This window comes from Pyxicephalus adspersus, chromosome 7 (genome assembly GCF_032062135.1).
Source record: "Pyxicephalus adspersus chromosome 7, UCB_Pads_2.0, whole genome shotgun sequence".
NCBI classification, from domain to species: domain Eukaryota; kingdom Metazoa; phylum Chordata; class Amphibia; order Anura; family Pyxicephalidae; genus Pyxicephalus; species Pyxicephalus adspersus.
Genome location: NC_092864.1, coordinates 16,656,267 through 16,676,240, shown reverse-complemented (window position 1 = coordinate 16,676,240; position 19,974 = coordinate 16,656,267). Strand labels below are relative to the sequence as shown.

Here is a 19,974-nt window from a genome sequence, read left to right as displayed (position 1 = left end):
AGTATATAGATAAACACTGACTTTCTGATTTGCATGCTTATAGTGCAAAGGCATCAAAGGACCTTGGAAAATACATTTTGCCCCCACTCTATTCAACCACAGCCTATTTCATGTTAAGACCATACCGCTGTTTATAAACGGACCCCTAAGTAACCCTTTACAAATGTTAAAAGTCGACTAAAGATGGCCATGGATATATGACCGTGGCCACATATGCAAGCAAGTCTATTAGCCAGCTGTCACAATAACACATGGCTGCCAGGGCGTACGTATTTTTGTGAATGAAGGCAGTGCAGACAGACATGTTATATGCCCCAGGAGCAGTCAGCCTAAAGAGTGTCTACTGCTACCATAGATATAAGGTCATTCGATCTAGCAGAAGCATCTGGACAGGGAAAAACTATCTCTATATCCAGCGTTATACTAGCTTTGGCAACTTTCAAAGATGTTTTTATACAGGGTCAAACTGAGGACCTAAAGCCCACCAGTGGAAGTGAGAAGCTGTGCCCACCAGAACACATAGCTTTCCTGGCACAGTGAAAAACAAATTAATTTAGGGGCATATGACTCATTTTTTTTCCAGTCCACCTGTGGGCCACTCTAACCTTGTTCATATACTCCATCTAAGTCACTAGTGCCAATCATGAACATTCTTCCATTCACTTTTCCATATTGTATTGGAAAGAGTAAAAGAAAATCAACATGGCGCTGATGTGTGGCTCAGAACTGAGACATTTGTGGCTGAGACATTTGTTCAGCCAAGTTGATAAATGAGGTTCTTTGTTGTATTGAGTGTCACTAAAAAGTCCCATTAGACAAAGTACATATGTCTCTGAGACAGTAAGAACAGCGTAATCTTTTATGACATGAAGAGACACATTGTCATGCTTTCCGCTCGGAGATAAAAGCTTTGAAAATGCTCATAACATTTGACTGTACAGTTAGTGCAAGTTCACCTGGATTTGATGGAAAGGTAGCACTGATCCAATGAATTGATTGGTAAATATTGCTTCTGCAATATATACCTTTGGGTCATAAAGGGCATGTTTTAAGAAAGGTGTTTCACAAGGCTTAATAATGAGTTTGTCAAACCTTAATACACACATACATTTTGTAGATGTAACACATCAAGATAAAATTGTAGATTGCAACTGCTGATCTCTTGAAAATATTATCTGTTTGGCAGTCATTGTCTTCAATACTTTCTGAGTTCTCCTGATTTGCAGATATGTTCCAGGTCGGTGAAATGTTAAATTAAATATAATTCTTAAGTAATACTACAGTGGTAACTTTAAATCAGGAGTGTGCCTGCCCTTCCACCTTCCCCCCTAAAATCCTCACTGCGCATTATTCAAATTAAATCATACAGCAGTTCAATCAAGGGTCTTCCAGCCATTCCAGTTATGTTACAACTCTTCCTTCCATTTTTCTCCAGTGGTGATGGACCTAATTCTTGCATTGAAAAGGGCACATGTAATGGTGTTGGAACTCAGTTCAGTACATTACATTACTGTGAACCTAGGGCAGTTTCATGATGTCTCTCGGAGGTGGATCCATGACAGCAAAGGTTTAGAGAAAATGGTTTGAAAAACATTGGCCGTCATTCAACCAGTAAGCATTAGTACTAATCCGTGAACAGGAATTACAGTACTTGAGAAAAACCTACAATCTGAAGCTGAGTATTCTAGCAAAAGCAGCCTTTTTTAAAATATTTGGGCTTTACATTTTTTAGAAATGTAGTTTTGCTTTAATAGTGAATATTCAGGGTTAGATAAATCAATCTGCAACAAGTTTTTTACATTTATGGTATGCATAACATTCTCTAATTTATCCCTATTTATCTGCTTAGGTCTTCCTCTCCAAAAATGACGCAGCAGATGAAGGACCTACAGTTGGCACAGACCAGGAAGCCCTCGGGCCCCTCTTCTCCCAATGCCGCAAAGAGGCTGTACAGGAACCTCTCTGGGAAGTTCCGGGTGAACTACACATCTTTTGATGAAAGCAGTTTGGCGGCACGAAATGAAAAGGAGAGGCTGCGGAAGTCATGTCTAGTATGTCAATTCAATATATTAATGTTAATGCTAAAAGGATGATTTATTATTGGACATTGAGGGTAGAATAACATTTACATTCTTTTTTACCAAAACACTACTATAGTGTGAATAATATGCATATAATACAAAAATGATTACTGTGTGTGTAATGTGTGAGTGTGTAGCTTTTGACTTGTGGTTTCTTTTTTAAGGTTTTACATTTACCTATACACTGTTACATATAAACTTCATTGTAGTTTCAGGGGAATTCTGCACTCTTTGAAGCAGTGGAAATGCAAGATCTTGACCGGGTACAAGAATTACTGAAGCAATACAGTGTGGAGGAGCTGGATCTCAACACACCGAATAGCGAGGGCTTGCTTCCTTTGGATATAGCGATCATGACCAACAATGCACCTATAGCAAAGACATTACTGCAAGCTGGAGCAAAGGAGAGTCCACACTGTGAGTAATGTGTAGGGAAGGGACGCTCCATCACAACTACTGAGTTTTCTATGATGATTGTTATGCTAATAGTAGTGTAGCTTCAGTTCTAACCACACAGTTTATAGCTTAATTTATAACCCATTATTTCCTTTCAGACAATACTACTTCTGTGTTTTCCACTCTGTCTCTTCACTGCCTCATAATTTATACTGATGGCAACATTATTACTGTTTCTGCTTTTATAGGGCTACAGAACATAAATATCAGGTTGGTTTATATATAAATGTTTTCAGAGTTTATCACATGTTAAGGTAAACTCTAGTTGGGCATGTAAATATAGCATGAGGGTCTTGTGCATGTAGGCATTAGAAAAGCAGTACAATATACTGTATTTTCTAAGGCTTTCTAAACAATCTTTTTGGCGGTGGGTATAAAAGAGCATTATAATCAACTAGCTTTAATCTGTTTAGTGTTGTGTTGCCTCTGCAGGTATTCCATCTGTAGAGCCTAGGCCACACCAAATGTTGCAGACCATTATACTTACCCTACTCCCATCCTGCTCATCTCTGGCTATGAGGTTACCATCTTTCTAGAAGGATTCCTGTAAAATGCAGAGTATGTGAAGTCTTGCATAAAGATACTCCAGTCTATCCCATGAGTGTCTTTTAGCTAGATTTGGGCTTCTCTGCGCTCCATGGGAATTTTCCGGGAAGGACATCATCCTCACCTAGGTGCCACAGGTGGAAGACTAGGGTAGATTTTTGTAAATGTTCTTCATTTCAGGTTTTTGCTACTAAGAATAGGTGATTTGGAAATAGTGCCCAAAGAGTGTAAGCAGATCCCTCAGGACAGTTAGTGATATGGCTGTGGACTTAAAACTCAGTACTATGTTGGAACCATATAAACACAAAATAGTAATTGGAAGAAAGTCTGCTTTAAATTGGGTCTTTTTAGGATGCTGCTTGTAATTTTCCATGCTTTAACTGAAGCCATAAAGCAAAAGTTGTTAATTAACAAAATAATTACACAAAAGTTAGAAAACAGATGTTTTCACATTCCACTAAAACAACTTTTTCAAACTAATTATTTCTATTACCACTGATTAAAGCAGAACCAACTTTGGCTATTAAAGAACCAGAAATCTTGCAAGCAAATCTTTTTGGTTATTATACCGATTTAATTTCATTTTTTCTTTGGCTGTAATGACTTGAACACCCTCCAAAGTTGCCTGTTGTCTCCTCATACCAGGAATGATGACTCTGCAGAGCGTTATGAACCACTTACCTGTCATATCTTACCTTTCTAGTTATGAGCTTGGAAAGCCGATCGCTCCATCTATCCACACTGGTGCGGGAAGCTGAGCAAAGAGTCAACGATCTCACTGCCCAAGTTGTTAATGAAGCTCCAAATGCAGATTGTTCTGAAAAAGAAAAGCAGCTGAAATCCTGGGAGTGGCGATATAGGCTTTATAAGCGCATGAAAGCAGGATTTGAGCATGCACGTAAGTCAAGATTATTTGGTTAGTTTTTTTCGGCCTGTCTGACAGTTTTATACTTCAAAGAGAGGTCAGCAGTGGTAACTCCCATATCTTTTTATTACAGGGTTCCTTTTAAAGTGTATATAAACCCAAACAATGATCCTGCTAAAAATCTAGTGCTGTGTATAACATACTCCTCTTCTCCTCTGTTGTCTTATCAGCCCTGCCCACTTAACAACTGTACTAGAGATCACATCTTCCTTTTATGTTGTGGTGTTAAGGGTACAGGGATGTGTTCTGTAGTCATTCAACACTTCTTGTGACAACACAACTACTCTATAGATACAGTTTTGTACAGTGATTGAGCACTGTCACCTTCGGATAGGTAGTGTGTTATTGGCAAGGTGAAAAACAACAAAATATAGACATAAAAGTAAAGTAAAACAGCCACCACCATGCAAGCTGCAAAATGTTATTGTTTGTTTTTTTTAGAATACACTTTAAGCAGTGATAACAACCTGCTTCCCCCTAATAGAAGTTCAAAGGCAACCATCATTGATCTTTCTTCTCAAAATTATAGATGCCAGACTATTATGCCGATTCAGTGGCTCAGTAGATTCTCACACACTGTCTTATTCCAGATTAACAGTTTGTTTTCCCTTGCTGCATTTTTGTTCTTGGACATTGCATATTCAGGAACAGAGCCAGGACCTACAAAACGAAGGTCTTATAGCTAAAGCCTCAGGAGATATATGAAGCCAGTGACTGACTGAGCCCACTAGATTCCACCTATAAATATCATACCGGTGCAGGCTGATCCTTTGAGGAAGTGTCCTTATGGCATGGACTGTATGTTTAGGAAATCTTGCTGTATATTGCAATATTACTGAGATATTTAAGTATATTCAGACTTGCAATTTATTCTGCTCCATTCTGTAGGGGTTCCGGATCCTCCAACCAATGTTCGTCTGGCAGTAACCAGCAGCACTACGCTGCAAGTGACATTCCAGGAGCCATTGAGTGTCAACTCTGCTGTTGTCACAAAATACAAAGGTAGACAATCAAGGAATGCCTGATCTGTGAAATAAAAGTGCTTATGTTCTCTTAAAATTTAGTGTCCATTTTTATTAAAATATTGAGCCAAATTCACACGTTTTCAGTACATCACTGCATACATATTCATGCGTGTTATTTTCTTCAATAATGTTCTTTGCAGACCCTAACGTACCTGCACCTTTTCTTTTCCAATACACCACAATGCTCAAATTATTCACATCTTCCCCCTAATATGCAGAATTTTACGGGAAAGCTTGATGAAATAGATATTTTACCTGTTCTAGTGCCCGGCAGATTTATCTCTGAAGTCTCATCCTATTGCTTGTAATGTGACATCATTGTTTACCAGTGTCAGGATAAGACTTCGAATGAACACCTTTCTAGGTAACTTTTGGCAGAAGGCTATCCTGAATAATTTATCTTTACAATATATACCTGTACTAATCATCTTTTCTCTTAACATAGCTTTACATCACCACAGGGGGTTTAACTTCTATTTCCCTGTAGAGCATGTACACATCACTTTTGTCCAGTATTTTCAGAATTATAAGACCCACTCGAAATATATCTTGGTCCCATTTTCTGTTTTAGATTGTGTGATGTATTAAGCTAATGTTTCTTTGTTACTCTGCAGTGGAATGGAGCTTATCATCTTCATTCTCTCCAAATGTTGGAGAGGTGGTTATCGAAAAGCTGAGAAACTTGCAGTTCAACATCAGAGGTCTTGTTTCAGTAAGTAACCAGACGCTTATTTACAGGATAAAGTAAAAGCTAACTTACCATAGGTTTACATTTACTGAGATCTGTAAACTTTTCATACCCTTTTATGTTTAGGGATCTAAAAAAGTATCTTGTCACATACAGTGTGGGATTAAAAAGTCACTGACCCAGAACATCATTAAACAGCAGTGGAAAGCCATATATAGAGCAGCTTGTGATGATCCAATCAGAAACCAGGAAACATATCTAAATCTGAATTTATGGGAAAATGCTTCAAAGAGAAACCATATCAGTACAAACAGAGCAATAATTTTGTATATAGTTTCCTTTACCCTGTGTGATGGCTGTTATTCTTTACGTGTAATAGGCTTGTAATACATCTTTAGTTCTCCCTTGCTGGCAGGTTTCCTGTAATAACTTATTAATAACAGTCAATTAAAAAGGTATTCTGGATGATACACCTGTAGAGGGATTGTGATGCAGAGCAACATAGTCCAGTCAGCAATGGCTTGGGAATGATAGGGACACTAATATAGTAAACCATTTCAGCTAGTGATTTAAGAACAATGGGCATTGATAAGGAATCGCCCTATACCTCCCTTTGCAGCTATTACAGTTTGGAGGACTTTTGTAGGCATTTGTGTTCATTTTTATGTTATCTTTACCCTACTGTCGAGGGTAGCTGCCAGGAATTTGTGCTAGCTTTACTCACTGCACCAAAAACTAGTTCTTACTCTTTTACAAGATAAGAATTGTCTCAGTTGGCCAGTGTAAAAGCAACCAATCAGAAATCCCTTTCAACTTTGAGAGAATAAAACCAAAGATCTGAATTATTAATATAGACACACACACAACCTGAGAAAATTCATTTCTCACTTTGACTAAGCCAATCATTCTTTACAATAAGCTGTCAACAGTGGTAATCCCTCCAGATATGTTGCTAAATCTTACCTGTACACCTATAAATGAAGAAATGGGAAACACTGTCAGGAAAGGAATCTCTTTATAGATTATGTAGTATGGGGACTTTGGGACTTGCATAGTCCTACCCTAAGTCATATTCATTGTACAGGCTGAAGCAGACAACAGCAGCATATTCTCAGCAGAGCCGTCCTGTCTGCTTGTGCAGTCTTTCTGAAGCACAGACAGTGGCATAGCAGATGGGCTGTAGACAGTGCAGCAGGTGAATGCTGATTTAGTTTTTGATATATTCCTTGGCATGGGAAACAATTACAAGTCTCTAAATGACATCTCTCAGCAGTCCAACTCCATTCTAACATCAGAAATTGTTCTTTTACTGAGTAATCCATGCTAATAATTTCAAGGGCAGTATCTCCCACCATTGTGACGTTCTTAATTTGCAGCCTCTTCCCCCCTCCCCAGCATCCCAACTCTTGTAATAAATCAGAACTTGGCCATCCGCCACCTACACAGATCAAAACCTTCTCATCAACTCCATAGCTAATTGGGGAACAGGCGTTGTGACTCCACACAGTCACCTTTTCCATCTCTGGGGCTCAACCCCTGCAGCTAACAAGGTCACAGACTGGTTGGGGGTAGAAAGCTGAGTTGTTTTATCTTTCCTGAGAACTGCATGACAGCTGTCTCTGTATCGTCATCACACTTTTCCATTGCTGCCCCAAACTTTCAGCTACAGTGTTGCCACTGTGACATCATTATTCTTCAGAATCATGGGGGCGATTTATGGAATAAGCTATGTGTGTTTCACAGGCAAAAGGACTTTGTGGGTGAAACAGTTAAAAACTATTAATCTATACGTATTTATATAGAAAAACAAAAAAAACTATTGATCAATGAAATGTCTTAAAATATGATATAAAAAAGAGGAAGGTGTGATTTTTTATGTCAATACAAAATAGAAAATCTGTCTCCTAACCTCTGCTGTATAGGAGTTGACAGTTTGGGAACACATCAAATCAAATATTTGTACTTGCCAAGAGTGCAGAAGACGGGAGACAGAGAAAACAATATCATGGAGAATAACGATCACTTTATTACCATTTGGAGTACTTAGTGATTTTGGTCAACCATTTTTTGCATATAAAAACATTCTTTTGTGTTTATGTGAGCGTTCAGTGCATAACAGTATAAACAGACATTTGTCTGACTCCACAGTTCATAAGGTGTGGCCTGCCTTTGGTTAAAGGGGAATTCCTTGTGTTGTTTGAAAAAATTAAAGCTAAAATTGCAAATTTTTAATGGTAATTTATAAGGGATATGCTTGTTAATAGAAATAACCACAAAAAAAGCAAATTACTTAGTTATAATAAAGCCATTTACTGTGGCATAATTTTTGGCTCCATAGGTGTTGCAATATGCCAAAGGCTGCCAGGGATATTATACAGAGCCAATTGTTTTAACTTTGTTAAGTTTTATTGTAACTTACAAGGTGTTGGGATCCTTAACTGCAGCCCTTAGCATCACCAAAGAACCTCGAATAGTTTCCGGTATATATAATAGAGACAGGCAGAGGACTTTCAGAGACTTCAGACATAAATGGTGATCAAAACTGTGGACATGGTACTGCTTTGGTTGGAAACTGGAGGCTTGCTCCAGAAGACAGTGAGTGACGGGACAAGTGGAGAACACTGGAGATTGGCTATAGTGGGGCAGTTCCAAATGCATAGGATGATGAATCTAAAGAGGCAAAATGTCATCAGATGAGTAAGAATTTCACCCGTTACCGAAGCATGAGACATTAATGCCCCAGTGGGCACTAAAACCCCAACATTTGGATAAATGTTACCTGGTCTCTTTTATATCTGTCTGGAGTGACTGGATAAATGTGCTGGAGACAGCAAAGGCGGACTGCCCTATTCTGTGATTCTGTTACTTTCTCCATGTTTTGTAATGACAAATATAATGTTAATTATTCAGGAAGTGTGCTGCTAGAGACATCTTTACAGAGTTCCTTTGCTGATTTAATTAGGAGGCAGATAAAAAAGACCACAGCTACCTTCTATCATAAGATAGGCCGCACTTTTCATACATGTAATTCATACTAAGCTATTTTCATACATTATTCTTCTTCTAATGCCAACATGAATTGCTCATTATGAATAACAAATGCCTGGTGAGATCTGATTCATGCACATACAGTATATATTTCATCTTTTTTTCTCTGAACATCAGAAGCTGAATCACTTTATCTGCCTGTTATAGACTGCTGCAATCTGCTGACAAGCTGAATGGGTAAAAGCAGCAACATAAACAAGTGTTTTTGTATTGAAAGTCCCTACCTGGGAGCTTCTTTTGTGCTTTCTTGGAAGAATATTATAATCATTCATTTTCAAGCTGTTTAAAGCGTAAATACAGCATAACAATAACTTTAATTTGGAAGCATTTTGTCATATCAGTTTGTTAAGTGGAAAAACACTTATCAGAAATGCATAGCTTTCCTGTGTCCCTAACATACTTCTGGTGTTATTTAAAGTTCGCCTTGTTCTCATGATAGAACTATATAACTAATAACTTTCTTGATGTGGAGAATTGACTGGGGCAAGGCTGTCCAACTCCAGTCTGGGAGGTGCATACAGGCCAGGATTTTCATATAAACATTTCTTGACTCTTTGTTAACCATACCTTTTTAAATGTATTGCTGTCAGAGAAATACCAAAAATGTGTCTGGATTCTGGCCCTCGAAGACTGGAGAGCTTTGGACTAGAGGATTAGTTTAAGAGGTTTAGCAAAAGACAGCTAAAAGGGCTGACACCACTCAGTCTACAATTTAAATGTGTGTTGTCTGCTCATAACAAGACTAAGTGGATTTCAGGCATATCAACAGGTATTTTTCTGTACTTGCAGGGTCTTTACCCCTTTCCTTACCAACTAACACTGATTAATAGTTGTAAGGGGACTCTTATTCCCAACTCACTGTTGAGCTTAGTTGCCTGGGTACTTTGCTGCTACTTTGCTGTCCTTTAAGAAAAAGTGATCTGGATGCTTTAAAGCCAGATGATCAGTTGTACAGAGCAGAAATGTAAATTCCCATAACACTGGATATACCCCTCCCTCATTGCCCCAGGATCTGGGAACCCAGGACTAGTGTATTGATCAGTTGTACAGAGCAGAAATGTAAATTCCCATAACACTGGATATACCCCTCCCTCATTGCCCCAGGATCTGGGAACCCAGGACTAGTGTATATTCTCGGGATGGTAGTAAGAGAAGGATCGGTGGTATTGTAATTACCAATCTATTAAAAAAAAATTCCATGTTCAGAGTTGTCAAACCCTCACTCATAGACTGGGGGGAAAAAGGGACTGAGCAGATTTTTGTTCTGATATGCTATGGGAAGACATCAGTGGTGTAACAGAATCTACTTAATGTCTAACAGTCATCTACCTAATGCTATCATATAGGGACTTGTCAGCCTCACTTGGTATAGTATCTTTTTATATTTACAGGGCACAAGATACTATGTTCAGGTATCGGCATATAATATGAAAGGCTGGGGACCTCCACAACCTTCACTTCCAGCTTTCGCTATTCCATCCAGTAAGTTGTGCATGTGAGGTGTCACATTTAGTGACAAATAGAAATAGCCATTATTCAATGAGAAATGTATTACATATCACTATGGCAATGCAACACTGTTGCACATTATAAGATCAGCTAACAACATTTACAAGCATATGATAATATATATTATGGAAACATAGACACACAATGCTTAAATACTGTGTATATCTAGATTGGCGTGAGTATGATGGCCGTGCACCAAGGAGAAGAGGTCAGGCTGAAGCCTTGGATCTTCTGCTAAGCCAGGTGAAGACGGGTCACCAGCACTGTGTGTGCCATGGTTAGTACTTTATGCTGCATACATGTCTGCACTTTTGCTATGCTGTGTTTATATCACATTTTATAACACATCAAATATGGTAAGTAAAATTCATATATTTATTGTGCACAATGGTTTGTGCTTACGTATGTTATCGCTATATACTGCTACAAATTTAGGCCTCTATTTTCCACCAAACACTAAGCACAAAAGTTTGTGTAATCTGAAATAGAAGTAGGCTAACCCTTTAAAAGGGTAACTTATCCAGAACAGTGAAAGATGGTTTCAGATTGTCTGCCATAAATTATTACATAAATGCAATTCATTTTGTGTTATGAAGTCATTAATTACTTGCTAATTATAAATGACAAACTAATCATATAGAAACTATAGGTTGTCTTTGCATTTACTATATTATTGGATATGAAGTTGGATCCTTCTGTTCCAGAACCGTTCAAGAACCAGCCACAGAGCAGAAAGCATTCTGTTTCCAAGAGTTTAAAGCATCTATTTCATCCGAGCAGCAAGTTTCTTAAAAGCCTCAAAAGGTAAATGGAACTGGGTGGAGGAACAATATTTGGTTAGTAGACAACTATATTCTATACAGGATATGCCACACCTAAAGTACCTAAAACCAAAAAGTGGTTAAGGGTTAAAACACTTATCATCTGTGTCCATTTGATTTTTGCCTTTTGCTTCCCTATGGGTTATGGGCTTTGGGCACGTGTCATTAGTTTGAAAAAAGTTTTGGTTATGTATACAGTTTAGATATCAGAAATATCTTGGCTTGGGTTGTCTTGTTAATATATTATTTGGGAGGTTAATAAATGGCTTCCAATTCAGAGCTTGCCAGAAAAACAAAAAAAGGGCAGTAGTTAGAGCTAGCAGGGCAGCCATTAAAAGCCGTGGTACCTTTTCCATCCCCAGGTCTTTATTCAGAAAGTGTCTGTAAAGATAATTTGTAAACATAAGAAGAAATTATAATATTAAGCCATAAAATTGTCTCTTAATGCTTTCAGGGGTCTGTACCTTGCCTCCATATTTTATAAGGATGACAATGTTCTAGTGACTCACGAAGACCAGATTCCAGTAGTGGAAATAGATGATTCATATTCATGTCTCTTGATGCAAGACTTCCTTTGGTTTACTAAGGTAAGTTTAGCATTTACATTTCCAATAGATTTACATATTTATCAAAATGCAAACTCTGCTTTCCTCCCTGAAGCCCTCTAGTTCATTGTACATTTTCTTTAATAACCAATGGTCTATTACCACTATTCACTTGAGTATGTAGGGTTTAGAAAAAATGGGCCTGATTTATTAAAGCTCTTCAAGGCTGGAGGGAATACACTTTCATCAGTGAAGCTGGGTGATCCAGCAAACCTGGAATGGATCTGGTCCAGGATTGAAAACATTTTCTACAAATAGAAAATGAAAAATCCATTCCAGGTTTGCTGTATCACCGAGCTTCACAGATGAAAGTGTATTCTCTCCAGCCTTGAAGAGTTTGATTAAATCATCCATAATGAGATAAACCTTTAACCCAATGGTATTTTAGTGAAAAGCTGTTTGTACAACATGATAATCAGGCTCTGCTTTTCAGTTTGCAGGTGAAGAGAGAGAAAAAAAAACTTCTGTAATTATTTATATCTATACACAGATAATCTGTGAGTTTCACTCTACAATAAGCATAGAATATATAGTAGGCACAGCCACATGCTCATCATCAAATGAAAAGCCCGATGAAGGGTCCATGAGTGGTCCATGTGATGTACTTTATAACAAGCTTGTGGGTGGTAATGCTATATCTGATCCATGTTATCCACCATGGCCACTCAGGAGTCATTATTGCACCCTGTTGACTGCACAGGTCTAAGCCCTCCCCAGCAGTTGATAGTTACCTCCCTGTTGCTTCATTCAGAAGAAGGAGAAGTCTTGTGTAAGCTCTGAGTGGCTGTGGCCTGAGAAAAGTGTTACGTACTCACTACGCTTCCATGTGATAGACCTACATCAATCACTAAGCACCGGGGATATCACTGGCTAAAGAAAGAGGTGAAGCAATGTAGCTCTTTGAGCTCCTGGGAAGGGGGCATTAAGTCATACCTGTTGGTTAACTCTGCATTTCTAAATCACAGATTTGTCTAACTTAGCCTTAAGATGCCTATTTCCGGTTTGTATTAGAATTGAATTTTTTAAACTTGCTTTTTATTAAAAAATACACCTGGCATGTAGAATATTTAATGACTTGTTTTATGTTGCCCCCACAGGTATCATGCATGTGGGATGACATCCTTTGGTTGCGGCAGTGCGTTACAGTATCACAGTCCTCTTGTTCTTGTATCCTGCAAACTCGCTTTAAGATGCTGCTAGCTGTGTCTCAAATGCAGGTATAAGCCTTGACTCTGTTTGTTTCCTGTATTACTACAAGTACTGGCCTGCCCTTTTAGGGTTAATTGGCCTCCTTTTTGTAAACTTGCAACCTAAGTCACAGAACAGTGATCTCTTTGTCTCTTATGTGTTAAAAATGTATACTTAACTGTTGATGTTGCAAGTGCACGAATACGGCTACAAATACTTTCCAGCAACATAAATCTAACGAATGGACATAGCCTTTGACTACAAATATTATGGTGTGAAAGTTACGCTTTAATTCTAATGTTACGATATGTAAAAGTATATTTTATACAGTACTTGACCAAAGTCATGCAAGTTAGACTTTTTGATGACATGAATAATACCCATATACCCACCTGTGCCTATATAATACTTGGATGTGTAGGAATGAGCTCACGACACCATTTGAAAAGAATTTCTAACACTGACCAGAGACAGCTGATTGTCATCTGTTTCATTTTCTTTTTAACAAAATCAAATTCACTTACTGACAATGAGACATCTGTTTATATACAGAAGTGTCATAATCCAATTATAGAGAGCACATTCAATAACAGAGGCTCTAGAAGTTTCACACAGGCTATAAGCTGCTGTATTCTAAACACATCAAGTGTTAAAGTTATGTGTCATTTTCATCCCTCTTGTTCTTTTTTTTTTTCCAAAGGGCTTACTAGGATTCCAAGACTTGGGACAGGTTTTCTATGAGCCCATTAAGGACAAGCAAGGAAACATTCTGATTGTAACTCTGAAGGAGGTGAAACTGAGCCAGACGCTGGAGAACGTACGCTGGATGTCGGTATTTAAACTGCAGACTCACAGGAAGTCTGTCTCATCACCGGACGAGCCCAGTGCTTTGGATGTCCTACTGATGACACTGCATGTGAGTTGACCTTCTCCGCTTACAGTAGTTGGAGGAAGGAAGTTAGTGAGTGAGGTGTGTGTTATCTCCAGGAATGTGTAAGCTGCCTCTTGTGCTCCGATATGACCTGTCGCTGTATATGTCATACACATCTGACATATCCACATCCATCTCATCAGTTCAGCTCAGCAGCACCTACAAAGCTGTCTTTATGTACATCAACCTTATTAAAGAAGCAAATGAGTGCAGTACCATAAATCTTAAAAGTTTGTATTTAAAAAGACTCTGTCACCAACTTCAGGTAAAAGCAAAGAAAAGTCAAATCTTTTCAATGCTTACTTGCAATGTTTTTTGCTTTTGAACTTCCTATAAAGTTCGACGCTTCCAGGAAGAGTTAATTGCCCAGAACAGCCCCCTTCAATCTTCCACCTCAGTACTCTTCTTTTCTGGCAGTGTCTAATTACTGTCTGTGTTCACCCAGCTCTTCCATCTCTCTGCTTCCTACATAAGCTTTTTTGACACTTTAGAATGTTACATGATTGACAGCTCAGAGTCTGCTGGAGCTGCTGACATCGCATCCAAGATGGCTGCACCCTAAAAATGTCTCTGAGCTCTTGGACGTCTACGCGAGAGGCTTACATTTGTAAAAAAAATTCCTACATCTCAATATTTGCACCTATATTCTAATAAAAATATTTTTGTTGAAATGAATGGTCTGGCAACAGATTCTCTTTAAGTAAGCAAGTCTGATTGTGGGCAGGTTGTCTTATATCACACTAGTTTAAAGTGCAAATTAGAATTGCTTTACTTATGTTGGTAATCTGATGGTCCACAATGACTTATTGCACTCCATCCTGCCTTAATACTATTGATCAGTGATGCAGAAAGCATGAGACAGAGTTGGCCTCACGGAGTCCCTAGTATGTGTAATGTTTTGCAAATACTTATCAGAGAACTACATATGGGGAGATACTTATTATACAAGTTCATGGTGCTCGTCTGGCCGACATGTGCAATCTATGGTATCTTGTTGGGTCAGACCCATTCACTGCAAAATTACAACAAAACCATTAGAGATGCATGATATTACCAATATAGGTGTTTAATATAACCCATCACACTGCATTTACAGAGCCATAGTCATCAGGAGCTTCATTCTCACTGAGCTGTTTCTAAAAAGCTTATCATTACATATGTTCTTTAGATAGGTTTATATTGTCATTGTTTTAAATAATGCATAATTTTGGTTTATTATTTAGACACCACAGGCATGAGCTTAATGTAAAACTGTGTCACCTACATCTGTAGAATGGTAAGTTAGGATGTTCATTCTACACTTTAAAGAAACCTTTACTGAAGCAGACAGATTGTACCATTGCTACTTCTCATTCTTTAGATTTCTAAATCTGTTTTAATCTACAGATAGGCATACTTGTTATAGGTCATTGAGTGAAATCATAATGGGATTGTTGGTTAGTGGACTAGCAAGACAACTAGCATCTTCAAAAAGATACTGGTAATAGGACCTCCTATGCGTTTTTCAGGGGTTATTTATTGCTTAAGCTGTATAGCAGGAGCTTAGGAGAAGTGAGCTATTCTTTCTGTTCTATGGTTTCTACACTTTACAGGAGTATTTTATTGTACATTCCAGGAGAAACTGGCTTACCACAGAAGAAGCAGCCAAGCTTTGCCTCCTGGCCTCTATTTGGGATATCTGAAGCTGTGCAGTGCGGTAGACCAGATCCGAGTGTTGGTATCTGAACGATTACCCAACATCCTCTGTAATGTCAAAATACGAGCCAATTCAAACGTATCCAGGTGAGTTTTCTTTACACAGATCCAGCTTTATTTAGTTGGGGATCAATGGTTTGCATGGAACTTACAGGCCTTCTGGAATGTGATTTGTATCACACTCATCTTGAAAAACCAGATGGTTGAAATACGATTTGTCTTTACTTTACCTAGTGTAATCAACTAGATTCTCCATTACATTGCCCAACTGCTGGTTTCCAGTACTGCTTGGAATCTAGTTAGTTGCTTTGGGGAAGTACAGTTACCTGTTTTAATAAATACAGTTTGAGAGTATTCACATTCAAATATATTACTTAAAATATAGAAAGGACTGGGTGATAACAGGCAAGAACTTTACTATATTGTCTTTTGTAGCTCCTAATGTTTTTACATCTATGTGATTACTGGGATCGCTGGGTTTATATCATAAAATGTAAAAAATTATGCATTGACTGGAAAACACATTGGCACTTATGTCACATCCAGGCTATACAAAAATCTCTAATTTATTACTGCTTGCTTGATTGGATTATTCTTAGGAGGTAGCTCAGTACCACGTATTGCTAGTTAGTTTAATCATTGGTACAATTGGCCCTGTTAAATGGGGTACTGGTGTCCCAGTGACTAAACTTACATACCAATATATATATAACCCACCATCTCCTCTGCTGTTTTCCTGTAATTCAACTTTATCAAGGGATGGCTGCAGAGTGAAGGCTTTTAATATTTACCAAGCCACTCCTTCCCTGTGCTTCCCCCGCTGCAGCATGTTCTTCCTCATACCGGTAGATGGTGGCCCCACTTTCCAGCAGTAGGTTAATGTGGCATGGAAGAGTGGCTCACTAACAATACCTGCAGACCCTGTCATTCTGATATACATGTCACAGTGTCACAGGGCACATTCTCACTTTGTAGAATCGTCTGCAAGACTCCAGGGATGTGGGTAAGGTACACATTCTTTACAAAAATATTTGTGGATTAGAAATATCATGGAAGCTCAGTCTTTTATACAGAGCTAATGCAGTAGAGCCAACAATAAGAGAAGTGTCCTAACATTTCAGTACATTTCAAAATATTTAGCTCGATATTATTGGAGTTATATTCTTGCTTCCTGTGTGTGGTGTACGTATGTAAACATTAAATTGAAGATTCATTGTAAACTTTAGAGAGCAAGCGGTGAGCCGCAAAACGTTATGGTTACATTGAGGGATGCTTGTGTCTTCCATGAAACAGATAAAAGCTTTTCTTGCTGCTACAGTAGAGCCTTGTTAAGTTTAAGTCGAGCATGTTCATTTTTCTCCCCAAGTAAACATACTAAGTGGTCTTAACTGTTCTATACATCCATTCTGGTTTTCTGGCTGCTGAAGTGCCAAAGCCCCAGGTTCTATTTTGACGGAAACCAAAAAGCCTAAAGTGATGCAGGAAAAGTAAAGGTCAAAGCTTAATATTAGAAAAGCCCCTATATTACGGAAAATTTTTATTATTTTTTAAAAGAGGGTTAAAATAGAGAGGAGCAGGGATGAAAAAATTAGTTTTAATTTCTCTGAAATTTATTCGAACATTGGGGGATTTTCGTTGAATTTTGCCATTTTGGAAGTCAATGGAGAAAAATGAAGGAACCACTCCTGACACACTGCCTAATGGAAATTCTGCCTGTCGAATACCTTGACACCAGGATCACAGCCCATGTAAACATTGGCTTGTTAGTTCATTGTTAAGGTGTACAACAGGCAACAGCTGCCTACTGTGTACATCTATGAACAATGGTGGTTTTTGGTTCCAGTAGAAGCACAAAGGTAGAGAAACCAGTTAAGGACTACAGGTAATAGCTTGCTTCGACATATTGGGTGCCAAACATGCAAAGGTGAATACTGTCACACAAGTGGAGGTCACAAACTCCTCCATACAGAAGCATTGAGTATATTCAGCCAACTTTAGTAGAGGCAAGAGTGGCAGAGGTAGGAAGAGGGGAGCTTGGAGAGGTGAGTATCTTTTAAAAAAAAGTGTCAGTATTGCCACACCATAAAAACTGAGTTCAACCTTTCCTTCAACTACTATTTCCTAAAGAAGTTTTCAGATCTGAGTGGTTGCACGGGTACTTTTTATGAAAATCATTTTATTGAGTAAGTTAGAGTATAAGTAATAATTTTAATACTACCTAACATAAAAGAAAAAATATACTTAAAACAAAAGTAATTGCTTTGACAGAAGAGCTTTTAATCCAATGCTATTTTGGCACTAGGAAGCTTAAAAAAGTATATGTTACTTGAAATCTTAGATGGTAAAAATGTAAATTTGAGGCTTAGACTGCCGTTCCACTAATTTAGGGTAGGTCCAAATCCTTCCAAGCTGATATGCATCCTTATTCATGTCTATATTTGACAGTAATGTAATGAGAGCTTTCTGTGACACAGAGTTATGAAAGCAGTGCATTGCTGTCTATCAATATTTACTTAACAGTGTTGTGGTCCTGGCGGCTCCTATACCAGTCTAACTGTGAGTTGACTTATTCACAGTAGGTGGCACTGACATCCGAATATAGGGACACTTTTTAGTAATTCATAAAAAAAGACAGCATGCATAAAGGGTATATAATAGCATATTGTGTCCTCCACTGAGCCCCACTGGATGTTCACTGATCCAGATTGACTCACCAGTCTGTTTCTATTTAAAGCCCTGCAATCAGCATCAGCTTAGACAGTTTCTGAAAAGCTCAGGTTCTTGCTAGTGGTGGCTCTTTAGCCTAGGATACATTTCATCACACCAGTTTTCTACATCCAGCTCCCAAGAGGTTGGTAGGGTGTGAAGCTTACACAGGCCTCATGGATTGACCTACAATTTTGCATCCAGTACAAGTTGGCTGGGGTACTTACTCCTATTTTCAGTCTATGTTTTGCATAAAGAAAAGTATTCTGGTTAGTTAGGTTTGTTGGGTGTATGTGTCCACTTCCATGTGTATTATCATACAAGGTCACGTTAGGGCAGACATACACTTATATTATTCTAGAGGATAGAATTGACAGCACAATCCTCAGATTGATTAGTGCAGAGGCACTGGGTTTGGCTTAATGGTTGCAAACTCTGATTATGAAATTGGGACAGGCAGTAAGAAATTTTTGAAGCTGCAAGAGTAAGATATAATACCCTTGGTTGTTTTACAATTGGAGTAAAAGGAAGTGACAGAGTGACAGATTCCAGTGCATTATAGGGGTCTTCATTGGAGCTACAAATAATTATTAAAAATTATAGAAACATTTTTCCAATATATACATATAGGAATAGTCAGTGTTTATAGAATAGATGGCAGATCTGCCATAAAATGTATCCTTCCTGTATGTTGTATTGTCATAAAACATGTCATAAAAGCTCCTTTAGAGTTTGAAGATCATGTGTTCATTTTCTGCAATATAATGAGGTTTTTGGTTTCAGAATAGGAAGGGGAGAGGTACCTTTTTTTCTCCTAGAGCAGACCCCACCTCTTATTCCCTGTGAGCCTGGAGGTAACGACAGACAAATATTTGACTATTTAAACAATCTGAGTTATAGGTCCCTATCAGGTGATGATATGCTAAATTTCATAGGAGAGAATTGAGAGACAGTAAAGGTAGAAGTTCAAATGATGGCAGGCCCTCACTTTAGTCAACCTTCATGCATTTGATTTGATATCGTTTTGCCACAATAGATCAGTGTGCCATAAATTCTCAAAGACCAATTTTGGCTGTGCTCTTTTTCGGGCAAAAAAAGTAATAATAAAGCAAAACACTTACGGAAAATACATTCAACCGACTCGTGGCTTTAATTCACTAATCAGAGTTAAAAACATTGCATATAAACACAAAAATGCAAGTGAGAGGGAAAACTGGGCATATATTGGATCAGAGTTTGGAAATTGAGAGATAAAAAAAAAACAGTTCCCTGATCATCAGTTCCCTATGAGCTGTCCCGTTATTTCTCTTTATTCTTTCTAACTTAGACCCTCTTAACTAGAATTTGTATTTCTTAGTGTATTTATTATATATCTACAATGATTACACCAGAATCTTTGCCTGGCCTGCTCTTGCTTAACTTCTATTACAATTTATGTAACAACAGATGCTTGGAGACAGCAGAAAGGTTCTTGAGCTCATCCGTGCTAAGCCTCAGTCAGAGCCTGTTTGTTCAGCCAGCAAATTATCCTTTTTCACTTACACCACTTCCTGCACTTCTATACTCCTATTTAAAGCTATGCCCAACTATCTCCATGGGGTGACATGTGGGTCCCCTGTTCCATGTGACCTGAAAGTATCTCTTTCACTAAGGCCTTTTTATGGTTCACAAAATACAGCAATGGTTCTGCTGCGTATGGGGCTTGTTGGTTTGGGATAATAATCATTGCAATAAAAATACATACTGATGT

The 19,974-nt window shown here is 38.2% G+C and overlaps 1 protein-coding gene across 2 annotated transcripts in view; it reads left to right on the top strand.

Moving 5' to 3' along the window:
- Positions 1–19,974, top strand: part of LOC140335197 (ankyrin repeat and fibronectin type-III domain-containing protein 1-like) — a 176,027-nt gene that overhangs the window by 142,663 nt on the left and 13,390 nt on the right. For both annotated transcript variants that reach the window (XM_072417648.1, XM_072417649.1), the window contains 12 exons: positions 1,850–2,051; positions 2,291–2,498; positions 3,787–3,981; positions 4,897–5,010; positions 5,648–5,745; positions 10,161–10,251; positions 10,448–10,555; positions 10,983–11,082; positions 11,554–11,686; positions 12,802–12,921; positions 13,593–13,808; positions 15,439–15,605. In XM_072417648.1, coding sequence (XP_072273749.1) covers positions 1,850–2,051; positions 2,291–2,498; positions 3,787–3,981; positions 4,897–5,010; positions 5,648–5,745; positions 10,161–10,251; positions 10,448–10,555; positions 10,983–11,082; positions 11,554–11,686; positions 12,802–12,921; positions 13,593–13,808; positions 15,439–15,605 — 1,752 coding nt within the window. The remainder of the gene's footprint in view (positions 1–1,849; positions 2,052–2,290; positions 2,499–3,786; positions 3,982–4,896; positions 5,011–5,647; positions 5,746–10,160; positions 10,252–10,447; positions 10,556–10,982; positions 11,083–11,553; positions 11,687–12,801; positions 12,922–13,592; positions 13,809–15,438; positions 15,606–19,974) is intronic.